The sequence below is a fragment of the Bos grunniens genome, chromosome 13 (genome assembly GCF_055505025.1).
Source record: "Bos grunniens cultivar Pamir isolate PY7600 chromosome 13, Bosgru_T2T1.0, whole genome shotgun sequence".
NCBI lineage: Eukaryota > Metazoa > Chordata > Mammalia > Artiodactyla > Bovidae > Bos > Bos grunniens.
Genome location: NC_141177.1, coordinates 8,100,973 through 8,118,827, shown reverse-complemented (window position 1 = coordinate 8,118,827; position 17,855 = coordinate 8,100,973). Strand labels below are relative to the sequence as shown.

At 49.0% G+C, this 17,855-nt stretch overlaps 1 protein-coding gene, 1 long non-coding RNA gene and 1 pseudogene across 3 annotated transcripts; 1 reads left to right on the top strand and 2 right to left on the bottom strand.

Annotated features, from left to right (window-relative positions):
- Positions 1-510: 510 nt before the first annotated feature.
- On the bottom strand, positions 511-2,953 carry LOC147360083 (uncharacterized). Its single transcript, XR_015138611.1, has 2 exons — positions 1,181-2,953; positions 511-645 (listed from the first exon to the last, which is right to left on the bottom strand). It is a non-coding gene; the product is annotated as an uncharacterized LOC147360083 (long non-coding RNA).
- A 159-nt stretch (positions 2,954-3,112) lies between these two features.
- On the top strand, positions 3,113-4,583 carry LOC147360082 (mitochondrial inner membrane scaffold 2 pseudogene; annotated as a pseudogene).
- A 3,410-nt stretch (positions 4,584-7,993) lies between these two features.
- TP53RK (TP53 regulating kinase) lies at positions 7,994-13,810 on the bottom strand. 2 transcript variants are annotated; one of them, XR_015138610.1, is made up of 3 exons: positions 13,504-13,810; positions 10,246-10,821; positions 7,994-9,054 (listed from the first exon to the last, which is right to left on the bottom strand). XR_015138610.1 is itself a non-coding variant. In XM_086330817.1 (2 exons), the coding sequence occupies exons 1-2, from the start codon at positions 13,784-13,786 to the stop codon at positions 10,343-10,345; spliced, it is 762 nt and encodes a 253-aa protein (XP_086186943.1). In that variant the 5' UTR covers positions 13,787-13,810; the 3' UTR covers positions 10,236-10,342. The 2 variants fall into 2 exon arrangements, 1 of the variants encoding a protein (XP_086186943.1); XM_086330817.1 differs by lacking the exon at positions 7,994-9,054 and having other exon boundaries at positions 10,236-10,821.
- Positions 13,811-17,855: the final 4,045 nt, after the last annotated feature.

Below are 17,855 nucleotides of genomic sequence, written 5' to 3'. Positions count from 1 at the left end.
CAGATGTTTCAATCTGGTGGCTCAAATGTATTAATAATAATAGCATACAGTCCATGGAATTCTCCAGGTCAGAATACTGGAGTAGGTAGCCTTTCCCTTCTCCAGGGGATCTTCCTAACCCAGGGATCAAACCCAGGTCTCCCACATTGCAGGTGGATTCTTTACCAGCTGAGCCACAAGGGAAGCCCAATAATAGCATTGATAATACCAAATACATATCCTGCACTTACTATGTGCAGGGCACAGTTTGCAGCACTTTATATGTATTTACTTTTTCCACATCCTTACAATAATCTGCTTCCATTACCTTATTGAGTCTGTGGGCTTCCCTGGTGGCTCAGACAGTAAAGCATCTGCCTGCAGTGCGGGAAACCTGGGTTCAATCCCTGGGTTGGGAAGATCCCCTGGAGAAGGAAATGGCAACCCACCCCAGTACTCTTGCCTGGAAAATTCCATGGACTGAGGAGCCTGGTGGGCTACAGTCCATGGGGTCGCAAAGAGTGACTTCACTTTCTTTCTTTCTTTTCTTTATTGAGCCTATGACTTTGCATTAGATGAAGCTACATTCAAATTCTGGCTGTTCCACTTGCTGGTTGTACAACCCTGAGCAAGACGTTTAATTCCACGAGGCTTCGGTTTCCTCATCTAAAATGAGAACAAAAATTGTATATAACTCATAAAGATGTGGAGAGAATTATTAGGCGAGTGTATAGCACAGAAGTTGCACACAGGCAGACAACAACCTCTGTAACAAATACACATATATGTAAACACACTGTTTATAGTCATCAGGGGAGTTACTAAGGGGGCTGCTGTGTGCCAAGCACTGTGCTGGGCACTTACACGAATGATTGAGTCCTGCTGAGTACTTCAACCCCATGTCCTACCCACCTTCCCTTCAACCACCGGGTGCCACCCTCTTTGTGACCTTCTTCCTGCTCCTTGAACACGCCAAGTTCTTGCACTGACTGCTCCCTCTGACTGCATCTCTCTTCCCCTACTCCTTCCTACCATCCCTCACAGTGGCCGCTTCCTTCTCCTCACTCAGGTCTCAATTCAGACATCACCTCCTCAGTGGGGCCTCCGTGACTACCTAATTTAGTGAAACACAGCGTTCCTCAACTTGACAACCCTCCCTCTGTATAAAATCCCCTGTGAAATCCTTCATAGCATGACTCACCATTTGAAATTCTTCCTAGATGAAGCCCCGTGAGAACAAGAAGTCCAGATCGCGCCCTGCCACAGTCCCAGTGCCTGGGACATAGCAGAGGCTCAGTCAACTGCTGAATAGTTGAACATGCTTTAAGTCACTGTATTGTATTACTGTGAACATCAACCAAAATCATGCCTATCATTCATGCAACAAATGTGAGTTGAGTGCGTCCTGTGTACCGGGCATCATTCTCAGTGCTGGGACAAGAGCGGGGACCAAATGAAACAAAAGTCTCTGCCCTCACAGAGCGTTTGTTTTGGCAGCTCTACAGCAAGATGCGTGCGTGAAATACGCAGCATTATATTCAGCATCACGTGGTGCTTAGCACAGTGAAGAAATATAAAGCAGGGGAGGGGACAGTCTTCTGAGGGGTGTATGGGCACCAGCCTCCCCACTCTGCCCGCACAGAAGGTGTGCCCCCCATTCCCCTCCCTGAGCCCCGTGGTACCATGGTCAGCATCTCAGTGGGACACTTGGTCGAAGCCTCTGCAGCTCCAAGAGCAATATTGGCTTTGAAGCCAGGCCCAGCAGGTGGGGTCGCGGCTGGGGTTGGGATAAGTCAGCCCTTGAGATGCCCTGGAGGGAGGGGCTCACGCGGCTTGACCACTCAGGGCCTTCCTCACTGTGGGGAAAGTGGCAGGCGATGGACTCCCCTGGCCCGGAGCTGCAAGCAACCCTGGATTCTGGGCCATCCCCTGACCCCCTCTATCTCAGGCAGACAGCCAAGGTTTACAAACATCCGGAGGCCTTTGATCGGCACCAAACCCCCCAAGGGTTCTGTTTTTTGTTCTAAGCCGCAGGCCAGGACCCTACTCTGCTTTGCCTCCAGCAGGGAAGACTGTGGGTAGGTGGGGTGTGTGTGTGTGTGTGTGTGTGTGTGTGTGTGTTTGACAGAGTGGTAGGAAAGTGCACTGGCTCCTTGATATTTTTTTCTCCAACATCTAGGCTGAGCTTGTATGAGGGAATTCAATTCAGTAAATGTTTACCGAGCACCCACTACCTTCCAGGCGCCAGCGCAAAAACCAGGGCTGGAGCAACAAAGCAAACACCACCTTGGCCCCCAGGGTGGCCAAGAGGCAAACGAGCAAGTGAATGGAAATGGGAGCAAGTGCTCGTGAATGGGTTGGAGACAAAGCTGGGGAGGCAATGGGGCACCTTCTGCACAGGATCCTCCCGGAAGACCAAGTGGAGTCTGGGAGAGACTGGAAGGAAGCGAAGGCGGTGGCCACGTGAGGAGGTGGGAGGAACAGTGTGGCAGGCAAAGGGAACAGCAAGTACAGTGGCCCCGAGTCATTGGAAGACAGTTCCTCCAATGACTGCCTATTGGAAGAACTGCGTGACTGACCCAAGTGAGAAGAGGGGGTCAGAAAGGCAACAGGGTGAGGGTGGGTGCAGGTGGGTCTCTGGCCCTGAGGGAGGTGGCAACCCTGGAGTGTTTTGGACAGAGGAATGAATGACATGATATCAAATGGCCTTGAACAGGATTCCCTAGGCTGCTGTGTGGGAACAAGACCAAAGCGGGTGAGGCAGAAGCAGGGAGTGTGGTGAGGAGACGGCCAGACTGGTTCAAACAAAAGAGGAGAAGGTCCAAGTAACAGGATGTAGGTTTTGTGGTGGAGGTGGGGTGTGCTGGGTGGGGGGACAGAAGCTAATTTCTGTGTTCTTATGAATAGGATTTACTTTTGCTAGCCAATGTATATTCATAATTTCTGGCAGATCCCCTGAAGAACTGAACGGCTACCCACTTAATATTCGTGCCTTGAGAATTTCATGGACAGAGGAGCCTGGTGGGCTACTGTGCATGGGATTGCAAGGAGCTGGACACAATGGAGCAACTAACACTTTCACTTTTTTTTTCCAAGAGAAAGATTCATTTATTCTAAGTGTGCGTGCAGTTGGATGAAGTTTTACAACAAATCCACCCAAGTAACCAGCGTCAAGACGGAGAAATGGAACTTACCCCTCCCCCCGCAGAAGCCCCCAGAAGCCTGTTCCATGTCTCTACCCCTCCTCCAAGGGGAGCCACTCTCCCAGCTTCCCGATTATATTCTGGAAGTAAAGCTAAGAGGATTCACTGCTGGGTTGAGGAATGGGGTGTGAGGATGAGAGAGAGGAGTCAAGGGGAGTCATTTCCTATGATGGGAAGCTGGGTGGGAGCAGAGACCAAGGGCTGGAACCAGGAGTTTTTTTTTTAACAGACTGCATTTGGAGCTGCTGGTGCAATCCCTGGAAAAAGACAAGAGACCAGCTTATCTGGGGGCTGCAAATTCAATACTTACAGGGATGAACAGCACGAGGGGGAGAAGGTCTGCAAGTAAGAAATGCTTCACTCTCCTCTTAACTGCATCATGAGAAGAGCAGGATGAGCATGGGGTTAATTGTGGCCAGCAGCCAGCCTCAGAGCCAAGGGGCAATAGGGCAGGGTGGGGACTGGCGTAAGCTGGCACACACAAGCCCTCCTCACTCCAAAGGGGAAGTGCTGGAATGAGGGTCCAGTGTGGCTGATCTCCTGATGATGTTTCCAGAGAAGTCAGGTATCTCGACGTTGCTGTGAAACCATCCTAATCATCTAACACTGGCAACCAAAAAGACAAACACTCCATGGACCCATCAAACATGTCTACAGGTTCAACAACCAGTCCGATCCAGATGAGAACCTTCATTTTACAGATGGGGAAACGGAGGGCCAGAGAAGCCTGGGATTTTTCCTAAATTCAGAGAGGAAGTTAGTGGAGAGATGGGCCAGGCGCTGAGTGGGCCGGATCTCAGGCCACTGGTTTAACCTCGTTCACCACTGCATTTAAAAGCAGGCATTGTTCACACAGTGGGCAGCTGCACAGGCACCCATGCCAGGCTGCACAACATGGCTGGGCTGCTGCGCTGCTGAGTCTTGCGGGCAAAGCAAGTGCCCAGGTCCAGTCTTGTGCCACCTAGCTCCTGGGCACCACTGCCCCTTTTGGGAACTGCCATGGCCACCAGGACCCCAGCAAAGTCACTGCGACAACAGGAGGCAACATCAACAGTACAGGGAAGAAAAAGCAAAGCACGTCGCAGCAGCTGAAAGACTTTTCAAAAATATGGTGCTCTTGGCGTGTCGCTGCACACTGGAATCTCATTAATCTCCTGGGGCATGTCTTACATGGTTGTTTCAAGCAGTGCGGGCATGTCGGCCGTCCTGCTCAAGCTCGGGTTTAAAGAGTCACTGGTCCAGTCAAAAATGGCAGCTGGCACCAGCCCCTTCGTGGGAGCGTAGGCCACCCACTCACACACACCCATGAGGATCAGTGTTACCTTAGTTTCCTGGCCCTTGACTGTCAGATATTTTTGGAAAGTGAGAATTTTTAAATTCCCTCCAGCTGCAAAGCCTTGATGAACTCTTCAATTGCGGACCTGAAAGCCTAATTCTTTTAAATGACACATTTTGGGTTGGCTTTATTAATAGGATGTAGGGTTTGTGGTGGTGGTGGTGGGGGGAGGGCAAGGGCTAATTGCTGTGTTCTTGTGAACAGGATTTACTTTTGCTAGTAAAAATTCAGGGTTTCAAATCATTGTAATTTGGGGGGGGGGGGCTTTATTAGTTTTGGTAATGCTATTCATCACAGAGCTTATCTGCATAATTGAAAATGTCAGCAAAACACCACCAATGAGTTGTCATCTCAAACAGTCAGCTAGGAAATATTCTTCTGGAAGGCCATTGCTGAGGGTCTGCCTGCAAAAGCCTCAGGGTTTTAATGTTTGCTCAAGTTCTTAACGGACAATGGTTCATCAAGCTGGTTTTTAAAATTCTCTTTCCTCCAGTATTTGTTGTCAGGCTGCCTGCAGCTTAGCGTGCAATATTGTGCAAAACAGCTACCAGTGCTACAACTAATGAAGCAGAATTTAAGGCTTCACAATATGTAATCAGGATCTAAATTAGCATCAACACTTTGACAACCATTACACTTGCTTGGGGGGAAAGAAAAACAAATATTTCTGGTATTTTCATTAATCCCCCCAAACACCTTCAAATCTGGACATGATGGGGCCTGCCTCAGCTGGTTTTTCCCAAATTTCATTAAAGTAGATCAGAATCATTTGTCTCTGTTCAGGTAAAATAGGAAACTTCGTCCAATACTAATGGCATCAGTTGGCTTTGGACACCTGGGTCCTCAGAGCAATCTGGATACTGCACTTATACGGAAAGCTGAGGCAAGCTTGGCCTAACTGACTCCATCTCAGACTTCAGACATTCCAGAACTACTGTCACGAAGTTTACATTGTGTTGCTACTTATATTTTTTGAGTTAAAATTACATATTAAAAAAAAAAAAGATTTTGCGTCATTCTCTAAAAAGGGGAAATTACTAGCAGTTGCTGTAATTGGGAGGCAACTGCGAAATAAGAATACAAGCCCAGGAGGGGCTGAACCAGTTTATCAGCTAAAGAGGGTGTGACCCGAGGCCCCTTGCTCTCTGAGAGGGACATTCCTTAAGAATAGAAATCTAAGCACACAGACCCAAATTGAGACTTTCTCTTGAAATAGTCAGGAACAGGCAAAGGAAAAGGAATTCCTCCCGTGGGCTTCAACATCAGTGACCGCTGTGACCAGGCTCCTGCAGGGCACCTGTTAGGGTAACCAGTGTGCCCTGCCACCATGCATGAGGGCTTGTGTTTATCTTTTCTGGCTCCCAGATTTATTTTCATTTTGGGGGCTTGATTAACTACATTTGTGACAATAAGAAAACTAAAGGAACTATAAACTGACCAACCTGGTTTTACTGAGATCTGACTATCGACAGTTTCCTAGTTAGCCCATAAAAAACCCTTATCAGTTATTTCAGTTAACTTTTATAAGAATCTTTGTGGGACAAATTCTCCACTTTCAAGATCTCTAAAGTGGATCCGTTATACCCCTGCCCCCTTAAAGCAATTAAAGGGAAAGTGGAAGTCACTCAGTAGAGTCTGACTCTTTGTGACCCCATGGGCTACACATCCATGGACTTCTCCAGGCCAGAATGCTGGAGTGGGTAGCCTTTTCCCTTCTCCAGGGGATCTTGCCAACCCAGGGATTGAACCCAGGTCTCCCGCATTGCAGCCAGATTCTTTACCAGCCGAGCCACAAGGGAAGCCCAAGGACGGGGTGGGTAGTCTATCCCTTCTCCAGCGGATCTTCCTGACCCAGGAATCAAACTGGGCTCTCCTGCATTGAGGGTGGATTCTTTACCAACTGAGCTATCACCAAAAGGTTTTAGATGGCATCATCAACTCAATGGACATGAATTTGAGCAAACTCCAGGAGACAGTGACAGATAGGGAAGCCTGGTGTGCTGCAGTCCACGGGGTTGCAAAGAGTTGGACATGACTTAGTGACTGAACAACAACAGGTTTTAGCAATTTAAAGTTGGAGCTGCCTTTCTGGGGTCTAATTCCAAGGACACATGTACACAGCAGAGCCAGACGGTAACACCAGTGCCAGGTAATTCCTCTCAAGGACAGGACTGGAGCTTTTGTGTTGCTGTCTTTATGTGAACAGTTGGCTTTGGGTTCCTAACCACCTTCCACAAGGAGCCTCCCTACCATTCAGATCCCAAGTAATGCCTCTGCAAAAAAGCCGACAGGAATTCCTACAGCTTTAAGGGCTTAAATCTCAAACTTTGATTCTGTGTTTGGAGAAATGGGAATGGACTGAAAGGGCAAGCAGGAAAACAAATTACCATACCAAACAGCTATTTGTTCAAGGCATAGTTCTCTTCTAAGCCCCGACTCCTACGGCCAGTGGTCAAAACGCAAGAGAGTAACTGGAGAGTAAAGTGAAAGTGTTAGTTGCGCAGTCGTGTCCAACTCTTTGGAGCCCCATGGGCTCTAGCCTGCCAGGCTCCTCTGTCCGTGGAATTTTCCAGGCACGAATACTGCAGTGGGCTGTCATTTCCTTCTGAGGAGAAGAAGTCAAAAGATAAGGGAACTAGAGCATTAAGTGAATTCTTCAGCAAAGTGTACAAATCACTTGTAAATTTACATTGCTTTCACGGAACTAGGGGAATAAAACTGATGATCCATTTAAAAAATGTAATGAAGAAATAAAAGCAGACATTGTTGATGGGGGTGTGTTGGAGTCAGAACTTAGAATTCTCATACTCCTCTCACCTTCTGTAAGATGCAAACTCTTCCCCCAGAGCAAACTCCAAAGCTTTTCTCTTGTGTCTTATTGGCCAGAAAAAGGTCACACACCCACCCCTATCTCAGGGACTGAGCTTAACTTTCCTGGAGCCACCTGCACCTAGTAAATACCTGGACAAATCGAGGAATTGTCCACAAGGATTAAGGGGGTTGGCTTTTAGGAGGCAACAGACAACGTCTGGCACAACCTCTACCGTACAGGCTGATGACTCTGGGCAAGGTGTTTCCTGCGAAGATCAGGAAATGGATGCTGGGTGGCGAGGGCAGAAACAGTAATGAATTTGCTCTGCCCCCTTTTACAGTGAGGAAGGGAGGCTGGAAGGGTAGGAAGTTTAACTTCTTTGCACCCAGAATGACAGAAACTTGCGACCTCTGGTGGCAAAGGAGAGCCACTCCACTGGGTTCAGGGAAAGGGGAATTGGGTCATTTGGAATTGCTGGGCCCTGAACTCAGGACACAAGAGGAGATTCCTAGTTCTCAAAAAGAGGGTTGGGGGCAGGCCCTTATAAGGACATGGGCACTCACTCAGTCAGGGTCTCCATCGGTTGGTGACGGCGGGGTTAGGAGTTAAGGATGAGTGCAAGGCCAGAGCAGTGCTTGCCTAGGGTCCCCAAGACTCAGTAACTGAGACAAATATTTTAATGTGATATTTTAAACAAATCAACCTGGCAAACTATGGGCCACAACCAGGCGCCTGTCTGTTTAAAGGAAATCGTAAGGGAAGCGGCATCAGGATCCAGGCCGACTCCTCAGTTACAGCAGAGACTACAGCCCACGGGCCTTACCAGCGCGCCCACCTCCCCGAGGGCAGCTCAGACGGTTCAGGAGCACGCCTGCATGGGCCACTCGCCAGGCCGGGCTTGGGTAACTGCATTCCGTGGCCCATGGCCCAGCCAGTTCTCCAGATGTGGCCTGTGTCTGAATCTGCGGGACACCTCTATGTCAGCACCTTGCCCTGCTCTGCACTCACTCACTGTGTGACCTGGAGCAAGGCTGAGTTACTCTGTGCCTCACTGCCTTCCCTTGAAGATGGGGCGATGTACACAAAGAACCTAACTGCTCAATACAGTTAACTGATGTTGCAAATGGGAGCTTGAATCCCAGCTCTGTCGCTTACTGCGATCCTAGCACATCATAGGCCACGTTGCTTAGTGTTTCCTTATCTGTAAAATGGAGGTTTGAACCCCTGTCTGGGGGGCGGGGGGATTCCAGGGGGAATTCACACAAGGATGCTGGTGCTGTTGGCTCACTGATGCAAAGCACAGGCCGTCCCCTTGTGGAGGTCGAGGGATCTGGGATCGCAGAGCGTTCCCTAGCCTGGCCTCTGTGAGACACTGAACTAGGAGAATCCACTGATCCCCCCCAGGAAGGCTTGTTCACCCTTGTTTCCCAGCCTGGACTGAGGAAGAAGATGGAATGTGCCTCCTGGGAACAGGCAGACATCTCTCCAGTCTCTGGTTATCTCCTTCTCCCCGCCTGCAGAGGCCAGTTTTTGCCTCCCTGTTGCTACCGACACCTCCCCCAGCTGCAGGCCAGCGTGTCACGTAGCTTACCATCCACCTGTCGACCATCATCACAGGCTCAACCTTCTCGCTGCTCTCTTGCCTTCACTCTGACTCCGTACAGTCTTTCCTCTACTGATGCCATCCTTTCACAACACAGATCAGATGCTCCGTTTAAAACTTCCTGAGTTGCGTTAAGAAGAAAAACCCAACCTCATTACCAGGCCCGGAATGACCCAGCGCGTACCCACTTCTCTGATTTCACTTTCTGCTTTTCCTTGCTCGGCTGCCAACCAGTCCCACTGGCCTTGCTGTCCCTTAAGGAAGTTCCTCCTTTACCAACTTGGTACACCATGCTCCATCCGCCATCTCTCGGTTCTCTGGTGCGTCTTAGCGCCAACGTCACTTCATCAGAGGCTTCTCTGACCACTCCTGCCCCTCGCCCTGCGACGCACATTCCTCGAGGGCACCTGGGATCTCAGCATCCTTTACAGCCCTCATCACTGTCTGAAACCGTCTTAGGTACTTAGTTTGTTTCCCGAGTGGTTCACGCCCCCGGTCTCCGGGGCCTAGCACACAGCGAACACTAGGTATCTGCTGACGTAACGCCTGCACACACGGGTCAACCATTCCCGCCACGAGGCAGAGATTAGCCATATTAGCCGTATAGTACAGGAGGAGACTGGGGAATGAGCCTGCAGTCTCGTTGAGAATATTCATTGAAAAAATTATGGTCAGCCTCTGTGGCCTTGGAATTCTTTGAAAAACAGTGTGATATAATGCCAATACATAATGTAATAATTTGAAGACGTGTCATAGCCAGCATCTCATTTCTTAAAGGGTCAATGGAGTTAAGCAGCATTTTTCATTTTTACCATATTCTCAAAAAGAACTGTATTTTACACCAAAACCTAGTATGTACTGTTGTCTATATACACATTTGAAACAAGTTTCATAAAACAATATTTACAATACTACATACAATGCACTTTAACATTTTCTAATCTCTGATTCCATTTCATTTTTTAATATGCTGGTTGCATCCCACTGTACTGGTTTCAAGAGGAATATGTCATGAACACAGCAACAAAAAAGGCTGGGTTAGAGAGCTGATAAAGATACACAGCCACCAACTGAGGTTCTGTCCTTGTCTCACCAGAAGGACTGAAAAGTGGTTCAGTGTGGTTCACTGGTTCAGTATGTGGTTCAGCATTTTGTAACGTCACGCCCTTCAATCTGAGGTGTATGCCTTACAACTGCAGAGAAAGCCTGAGATTTCTTCTGAATGCCCAGTTCTGCCAGACATATACAGAGTGAGAACAGCCAACGGCAGGTGATAATGCCTAACAAGCACAATCGCAGCACTTAAAATTACCTGATCATCTTTATTTAGGTAGGATCTCATACTCATAGCCTTCCTTCAAATGTACTGTGAACAGTGTCCTGCCTGTGGCTGTCACACAGTGATTCTTCTAGCCCACCATGGATCTCTTTCTCCCTCTGAGGCGCACCTCATCTAATTTTTTTAACACTGGTTTGGACTTTCTGGAGGCGGCGGAGTAGCTCTTCAGAAAGGCTTCAAACACAGTCTCGGTGTTGGGATGGGTACTGAGGAAGGCCTTCTCTAGGACATACAGGTCAACTCCCTTGTCTTCCGGAAGTGCTGAAACGAAGCTCAGCCCAAAGTCTATGAGTACAATGTTCAGCTGCTCCAGGGGGGGTTTCAGGAGCATGTTGGATGTGGTGAGATCACCATGAATGAGGTCTTCGTCGTGCATTCGAGCCAAAATCTGCCCGATGGTCCTGGCTAAGTCCAGGAGACTTTGGGGAGATTTTTCAGTCTCCAGAGTGGATTCAATATAATCTCGAACAGTCACTGAGCCTTCGATTTCTTCCATAAATAAGCAGTTGGAAGCATAGTCCACAAAAAAGACTACTGGGGCACATATTCCTGTAACCAAGATATAAGGGGTCATTGAATTAGATACTTTTTTTTTTTCTTAATAGCTTAATTTTCTAGCTCAGTCAGAAAAATTTTCCAGTGTGTATCTGAACATTTTGGGGAAAAGATTTAGGAATGCTGCAGAAGGGTACAGCTTTCCTTCTCTGGAAGTTTCTCCTGCCGGACTATGCTTAGACCACCCCAGCTAAGGTCAGCACAGCCAGGGCTCCCTCCTCCCTTCTACCCACTGTGACTGAACTTCATTTGTCATATTTGGGCTTCCCTGGTAGCTCAGCTGGTAAAGAATCCATCTGCAATGCAGGAGACCCCAGTTCAATTCCTGGGTCAGAAGATCCAAAGGAGAAGGGACAGGCTACCCACTCAAATATTCTCAGGCTTCCCTGGTGACTCAGCTGGTCACGAACCCGCTGGCAATGTGGGAGACCTGGTTTTGATCCCTGGGCTGGGAAGATCCCTTGGAGAAGGGAACAGGCTACCCGCTCCAGTATTCTGGCCTGAAGAATTCCATGGACTACAGTTCATGGGGTCACAAAGAGTCAGACACAACTGAGCAACTTTCACTTTCCCTGTCATGCTGCTGCTGCTGCTAAGTCACTTCAGTCGTGTCCAACTCTGTGCAACCCCACCGACAGCAGCCCACCAGGCTCCCCCAATCCTAGGATTCTCCAGGCAAGAATACTGGAGTGGGTTGCCATTTCCTTGTCCAATGCATGAAAGTGAAAAGTGAAAGTGAAGTTGCTCAGTCCTGCCCGACTCTTAGCGACTCCATGGACTGAAGCCCACCAGGCTCCTCCATCCACGGGGTTTTCCAGGCAAGAGTGCTGGAGTGGGGTGCCATTGCCTTCTCTGATACTTCTTCCCTAAAATACAAATCAAAGTAAACAGCCAGAAGGGTAAGCACCATTAGTTATATGTTCAAACATATGAAAGCAGTTTCCTGACAAGGACAGAAGCAGGAGACCAAGCAGCGTGCTGGCCTAGAGACGAATCTTTACAGAGAGGAAAGAAAGTGAGTCGCTCAGTCGTGTCTGACTCTTTGTGACCCCGTGGACTGTACCTACCAGGCTTCTCCGTCCACGGGATTCTCCAGGCAAGAATACTGGAGTGGGTTACCATTTCCTTCTCCAGGGGATCTTCGCGACCCAGGGATCAAACCCGGGTCTCCCACAATGGAGGCAGATGCTTTAACCTCTGAGCCACCAGGGAATACAGAGAGGGAGGACAAGTTCAAATCCCAGCTCCCTTCCTTATTAACTGTGTATCTGTAAAGTCACATGCATTTCTCTAAGCCTCCATTTCTGCTTCTATAACATGAAAACAGTACTACCAATAATCCAATAACTTCACTGAATTTGAAGATTCAATGACTCTTTACTGAATGTCAATCACACTCAAGACACTTCGAGATACTAGAGACAAATGTGTAGAGATACAGCAGAAAACAAAGCAACTGGGATCCCTGCTTAAGAGAACTAAGCTCCTGGAAAGGGTGAAAATAGGAAATACGAACGCATGCATAACTTTGCAAATCCAAGCAAGGGCAGAGACAGTGTGCTTGTTGGCAACTGAATTTCTTCCAGATCTCCCAGCACCTAACAACGTCTTGGTGTACAGTTGATGCCTAAAAAATCACCAGTGAAAGAAACAAAGGTAGAAAGTGTAAAAGTGAAAAGCCAGTGTTTCTGAGTCAGAGGGATAGGGGGTGAAAGCTTACTAACTGTGTAACCTTGAGCAAGTTACTTCTCCCCTCTGAACTTTGTTTCTCAACAGAGGCAAAGGTTTATGGTCATGGTGCAAAACAGTGTTTAGTCAAGGCTATGGTTTTCCCAGTAGTCATGTACGGATGTGAGAGCTGGACTATAAAGAAAGCTAAGCGCCAAAGAATTGATGCTTTTGAATTGTGGTGTTGGAGAAGACTCTTGAGAGTCCCTTGTATTGCAAGGAGATCCAACCAGTCCATCCTAAAGGAAATCAGTCCTGAATATTCACTGGAAGGACTGATGCTGAAGCTGAAACGCCAACACTTTGGCCACCTGATGTGAAGAATTGACTCATTTGAAAAGACGCTGATACTGGGAAAGACTGAAGGCAGGAGAAGGGGACAACAGAGAAAGAGGTGGTTGGATGGCATCACCGATTCGATGGACATGAGTTTGAGCAAGCTCCGGGAGTTGGTGATGGACAGGGAAGCCTGGCGTGCTGCAGTCCATGGGGTCGCAAAGAGTCGGACACGACTGAACTGAACTAGACTGTGTGAACCCAGAGACCCTGGCTCCTGCGCAAGTACTTGTAACTACATCTGCTTCTTAAAAGTAACTAACAGTGATCGAAAGTTGAGATTGTACAGATGGGGAAACTGAGGCTCGGGGCAGTTAAAACACACGCTCAACGTTGAGTAAAGGTGGCAGAGTCGGGAACTGAACCAGGCGCCAAGAGCTCCGGGACAAATGCTCGTCGCTACAACGTCAAGTGGCTTCTTAAGAGTTAATGCAAAGAAGGATGAAAGGAAGACATTTCTTAATGGAAAGCCGTGAAGAAGGTACAAACGGAGAAACTGAGTCAAATCTCGCCCTCCCCCACCACCCCGCAGCGCAGGGGAGCCCCTCACTTGCGTCGCCCGGGCCCCGGAGCCTCGGGGGTCCCCCGCGTCCCCAAGCTGGGCCGTCTTACCTGCGCGGCGACAGCGGAGCAACGCCCGGGCCTCCTGCACCGTCCGCCGCCGGCTGAGCCGCGCTTCCAGCGTCGGGTGCCGGTAGCCCTTGGGGAAGCGGTGCTTCACCACGGCCGCGCGACCCTGGAAGCGGCCGCGGAACACGCGCGCCTCGGCGCCCTGCTTCACCAGCTCCAGGCCGCTCAGGAAGCGGCTGTTCCGCTCCCGGGCTGCGGCCAGCGCTTCGGCCGCGGGCGCCAGATCCTCGTTCGGCTTAGAAGCAGCAGCGTCGGCCGCCGCCATGTTCGCGTTTCCGCGTCGCCGCTCGGAGCTCTTCGGCCGCCTCCGGAAACTGTCGGGGCTGCTTCGGCTCGCTCCGAAAGTTCTCGGACCTCTTCGGCCTCTCTATTGCCGACCCTTTTGCCTCCTGGAAGTGGTTCCTCCTCCCAACCTTTCGGCTCTTTTCTAAGCCGCCTGATCTCGCCACTCGGCTCTTCGGCTATTTCCGTACACCCTCGGCAGCTCTCGGTGAGCCGCTCTTTCCACTTCTCGGCTCTTTCCGGAAGCCCTTCGTGACTCTTGCGGTTGGCTTTGGTGGCGCCACCTCTCAGCTCTTCGGCTATTTCCGGAAAGCTTCGGCGTCTCTTTGAAAAACCTCTCTTGGACTCGGCTCTCAGGAATCTATCTGGATCCTGGGAAGTTGCACGTCACAGTCCCTGAGTTTCATACATACACAGGGAAGGTAACCTTTTCAAACATCAGACCCTTTGTTTTGTACTAATGTGGTTTCCAGCACCTTTCTTCAGTTCAGCCTACTTGAAGCTCCTATAGAACCAATTCTATTTGGTTTGGAAAACCCAGTTTCCCAAGTTTGTAGTTTCATTATCATAATTCTTAGTGTCCATATGGTCATCTCCATGGTTCCCAAATCTGTCTGAACTGCTCTGTATGGTTGTTAGCATAACTGAGGCCATCTTGGGTCTGTACAGTTCCTTCTGTCCTTCTGCTCACCCTACCTATGGCTGTTCTGTGTAATAAATCTCTTCTCTGTCATCAGTGATTTTTAGGTCCAGGTGGCCTCTATGCTTTGTTAGCCTCCAAACGACGAAGACCTTTGCTGATGTACTCTTGGTTCCTGCAAAAACTAGTTACGCATTCATAAATCTTGACTTAGGAATGCACTTCCTGTTTCCAAGCATGTATCCCTAAACCCTAGGTTAACTATAAAATTGTCCCAATGGCCTCTTGAAGGTTCAAAGTGCAGCTGCAAATGCTTCTGGATCTCTGTCCACTTGATTCTACCCTGTAAGTTACCTTATAATAAACTTATCCGTTGATTATATGGAGCTGCCTGCCTTGTTTTCCATTCTCAAGATACCTTTTCAGTTTGGAGGGCACTTTTTGTTTCCTCTAATTTCCAACACCCTCCTTTGGAAAAATCCATTGTGCAAACATATTTAAAAGTCCCAGGCTTGCTATAGTCAGACTGGTTCTGACTTTTACCATAGGAAATCTACTTTAAAATCTTTCAGTGGCTCCCTGTTGTGCTTCAGACAAAGACCCATGAGATCCTGCATGGGGCCCTGTGTCCCTCTCGCAGATTCATCTCCCACCAAACTCCCCGTTGCTCTGGGATCTTCACCTCATTTGCCTTCTCTCAGTCTCATTCTTGCCAGGCTCCCTCTTGCCATGGGGCCTTTGCAGCTGCTATTTCCCACATCAGAAGTGCTCTTCCTTCTCTTGGTTGCCTAAACTCATCTAGGCATCTTTCCATTTCCAGCTCAAATGTTACTTCCTCAGGAAGCCCTCCCTGACTTCTCATAGGAGGGAAAACCCAACTTAATAATTCCTGGAGTCCCTGTGAATCTCTCTTTTGTGTTGCCTTTTTGTTTGCTTACATGACTACTTGATTAGTGGCAGGATTTAGTTCCCCACAGATTGTTAATCTGAGGGCTTTAGTTCCTCCCTGGCTATTGCCTGGAGGCCACCCTCAATTCTTGCCACACTGGCCTCTCCACTGGGCAACTCACAACACAGCAGGTGGCTTCATCAGAGTGAGTAAGTGATCAGAAGAGGTTGAGCAAGATGGAAATCACCATCTTTTATAACCTGATCTCTAAAATGACAAATATTTTAGAGTACACTTTTGCTGTATTCCCTTTGTTAGAAATGAGTTACTAGCTCCTGCCTCGCCTCAAGGGAAGCCATTTTTTAAAAATAATGTTTATTCTTTAAAATTTTTATTTATTTATTTTAATTTTCTTGTGGCTGTGCTGGGTCGGCCTTCGCTAGTTGTGGTGTTGTGGTGAGTGGCAGCTACTCTCTAGTTGGGGTGTGTGGGCTTCTCATCGCAGTCGCTTCCCTTGTGGTGGTTTCTCCTGTGGTGGAGAACGGGCTTTAGAGCACATGGGCTCAGTAGGTGTGGCCCGTGGGCTTGCAGTTTGCCCCGTGGCATGTGGAATCTTCCCAGACCAGGGACTGAGCCCACGTTCGCTGCGTTGGTATGTGGGCTCCCAGCCAGTGGACCAGCAGGAAAGTCCAAGGGAAGTCATTTTTGAAGACGCCTACCAAAATGCCCAATTAGAACTTTTTCTTTCTCCTTTGGGGCAACCAGTGAAGAGAGATTCTCTATTCTCTAGAAGAGATAGAACCTGGCAGCAGACTTGCAAACATCTTCCTGACATAATGCAAGCCATGAAGATCAAAGACTTCCTGCCCTTTTCCATCGTATAATTTCTACAAGTTATCTCAGGAATGGAACAGCCTAAGCTTTTCTGTATGTCTCCTGGTGACAATTCCAGATACTCACGTGAAGGAGGAACTGTCACGTGGCAAAAGCCAAGAGGCCTCCTTGGGTTCTTCTTCATGCCAGAAAGGCAGTAGAGCTTGATGGAAAGAGTGTGGTTTTCCCCATGAGCTTGACTTCAAGATCAGCTATATACTAGTGTGTGTCCTTAGCACTGTTGATTCCATGTATTGTTTATGATGCAAGCTACTTCAGTTCCCTTTGCCTCACTTTCCTCATTCATAAAATGCTCCTCTCCTGGTCCGTCTGCCCTCATCGAGTCTGTCTGCCAACTTTTCTCCAGCCCCACTGCTATCACTTTAGTCCACATCAATGTCACCTTTTCACCCTGCAACAGCCTCTAAAGGGTCCCCTGTTTCCACTCCTGCTCCCTACAACCTGCTGCTGCTGCTAAGTCACTTCAGTCGTGTCCGGCTCTTCGCGACCCCATGGACTGCAGCCCACCAGACTCCCCCATCCCTGGGATTCTCCAGGCAAGAACACTGGAGTGGGTTGCCATTTCCTTCTGCAATGCATGAAAGTGAAAAGTGAAAGTGAAGTCTCTCAGTCGTGTCCGGCTCTTAGCGACCCCATGGACTGCAGCCCACCAGGCTCCTCCATCTTTGGAATTTTCCAGACAAGAGTACTGGAGTGGGGTGCCATTGCCTTCTCCCTATAACCTGCTGCTGCTGCTAAGTCGCTTCAGTCGTGTCCAACTCTGTGCAACCCCATAGACGGCAGCCCACCAGACTCCCCCATCCCTGGGATTCTCCAGGCAAGAACACTGGAGTGGGTTGCCATTTCCTTCTGCAATTCATGAAAGTGAAAAGTGAAAGTGAAGTCGATTAGTTGTGTCCGACTCTTCGAGATCCCATGGACTGCAGCCCACCAGGCTCCTCCATCCATGAGATTTTCCAGGCAAGAGTACTGGAGTGGGGTGCTATCGCCTTCTCCGTATAACCTGTTAGAACTGCCCAGTTATTTCTGTGTCAGTTGGAATAAAGTCTCATCCTGACCTCGGCCTCCCAAGGACTTAAATGATCTGGGTTTGCCAACACCTACCCTGGACTCTGGGCTTCCCAGGTGGTGCTGGTGGTGAACAACCCGCCTGCCAATGAAGGAGACATAAGAGCCTTGACTTCGATCCCTGGATCGAGAAGATGCCTTGGAGGAGGGCATGGCAGCCCACTCCAGTATTCTTGCCTGGACAATCCCCATGGACAGAGGAGCCTGGCTGGCTACAGTTCATAGGTGGAGAGTTGGACAGAGACTGAAGCGACTTAGCATGCATGCGTGCACCTTAGACGCTATCTCCCCCTGTGCTCCAGAAACTCTGGCTTCATTTGTTTTTATGCTGCACAAGCTCCTCCCTGCAGGGCCTTTGCCTTGGTCTCCCTTCTGTCTGGAAGCCGAGATCTTAGCTCAAAAAATCCCCTTCCCACCCCCAGCTAAAGCAGCCACCCGTGGCTGTCTAACCCAGCACCCTAGCTTAATTCTCTGCCTGGCCTTCATCACTAGATGGTATTTCTCTGGTTCTTTTGGCTATTTATCTTTCTGCTTCCCACACCAGAAAGTAAACTCCACAGG